The sequence below is a fragment of the Phytophthora infestans genome, genomic scaffold (assembly GCF_000142945.1).
Source record: "Phytophthora infestans T30-4 supercont1.18 genomic scaffold, whole genome shotgun sequence".
Classification (NCBI taxonomy): Eukaryota; Oomycota; class Peronosporomycetes; order Peronosporales; family Peronosporaceae; genus Phytophthora; species Phytophthora infestans.
The window spans coordinates 28,634-30,459 of record NW_003303741.1 but is presented as its reverse complement, the minus strand read 5'-3'; the positions used below and the strand labels follow the sequence as shown (position 1 = coordinate 30,459).

Genomic DNA, 1,826 nt, shown 5'->3' with positions numbered 1-1,826 from the left:
TCCAACAAGGTTCTAATTAGCCTCTATCACTCGTTCTACGCAGTACTTTTCAAGCCGCCCGGCCTATACCTCGAGAACGTGCTGGATAATAAGGACGACGCTCTACAGAAACAGAAGATCAATGCCTGGATGGCCATGGACACGTTATTCGTCTACCTGTACGTACGACCTGGTGCAGCACCGCGTCATGTTCCAGGTGATCGCCTTCCGCTTCTTCTGCCATATCTTTTCGCTGGTTTTCGTGTCTGGTTCTAGTCCGATCCAAAGCACGTGGGTCGTGTGTCAGTTCGGCGTCATGATCGTGGACGCCTTCCCAACCTTTCTGGCCACCTGGAACGTGTACCGCAGTCAGTGGTTCTGGTTCGGTATGCCTCTCCTCGATGAGTTCCCCAACAGTATCGGCGACTTCATTGCCACTCTGTTCGTCGTGGGAGTGTGTGACAAGAGAAACCGGACGGGATCAAATAGGCCTTCGTCGTGGGAGTGTGTGACAAGAGAAACCGGACGGGATCAAATAGGCCGGAGGACTGTTGCCCATACCCCATCATCGTGACGGTATTGAGAAGTAGTCCGAAGATTGACGCGGTTTCCTCAAGTTCTTCTCTTGAGCGGTCGACTGAAAGTCCACAACGTAGTCCTCCGTCGCCGCTGATATGTTGTTCTTGGGCGTCACCATCCTCGTGTAGGTTTCGTCCTCGATGGGCTTCTCGGACACGTCGACATTTTCGGGGTCTCGTAGCGGAGGAATTCAAGTGCAAGACCCGACAAGATCATGAACACCACGTAGATAGCAGCCATGTAGATAATATGTAGATAATACCGTAAGTGACCCAGGATTTCTCCGTGTCCAGACCAAACAAGTCCAAGTAGTACTTGCCCATTGTCATCCCATACTTCGCACAGTAATCCACGCCATCGTTGACGCACACATCCATGCCACTCGCCCGGTATTGGTTGATAGACAACGCCTTGACACTCCAGCTCATGGGACTAATCCAGTGAGCCCAGATCAAATAGTCCGGGATCTGGTCCGTTGTCACAATGAAGCCAGCGAAAATCTCAAACTCGAAAATGGAGCACATGCCCAAAGACGTGACGATGTTCGCGTTGGGGCCCACTGAGCTCAGGAAGAAGAACCACATTCCCATTGCCAGGTTTGTGAAGAAGAGAACGATCTCAAAGATGAGAAACAGAGACGCTTCGGCTTCAAAGCCACACAGGAAGTAGACGAGCGCTGCAAAGATGTCCGTCTCGCCTAGAACCAGTGGGATCTGACTCGCTGAATTGGCAAGATCGTACGATGCCGTGCGGAAGAATTTGGCTCCTCGCAGCTTGTAAAAGATCTCACGGTCGGCCGTATACGTTGCGATCTGGGACGACTGGCCCATGGACACGAACATGACAGAGAAGAACACAACACCCAGCACCACAGATTTTTGCCGCCTAAAATTGTCATGCCCACGTAGGGCAAGTGGCATACAAAATCGTCGGGTACACCGCCACCTGCGTCTTTCAAAGTCGTGAGCGCGTAATGGGAAGTACGTCGTGTACGTATTCTGGCTGTTCGAAAAGTGAGTTCAAATGAACTCTTGCAGTTTGCAAGTTGCACCAAAGCAATCTTTTAAATCACAGCTGCATGCAGAAGATACAGCTTGTGGTTCTTATAGGTACTGTACAGGCAGTAACCTTTACTGACCTTTACATTGCACGTAAAGGACATGAGCTTGAAATGTATCTTATACAACATGTTGGCTGGGTAATTCCCGTGTATATTTGCCCTGATAAATTACATGTACTGAAGCCTACAGACCACCTTATTTCCTATG

The 1,826-nt window shown here is 50.1% G+C and overlaps 1 protein-coding gene across 1 annotated transcript; it reads right to left on the bottom strand.

Moving 5' to 3' along the window:
• Positions 1 to 883: 883 nt before the first annotated feature.
• PITG_10223 (ATP-binding Cassette (ABC) Superfamily) lies at positions 884 to 1,478 on the bottom strand (the record flags this gene model as incomplete). Its single annotated transcript, XM_002902019.1, has 2 exons — positions 884 to 893; positions 967 to 1,478. 2 exons carry the CDS (start codon positions 1,476 to 1,478, stop codon positions 884 to 886), a joined length of 522 nt encoding a protein of 173 aa, XP_002902065.1.
• Between the last annotated feature and the right edge of the window lie 348 nt (positions 1,479 to 1,826).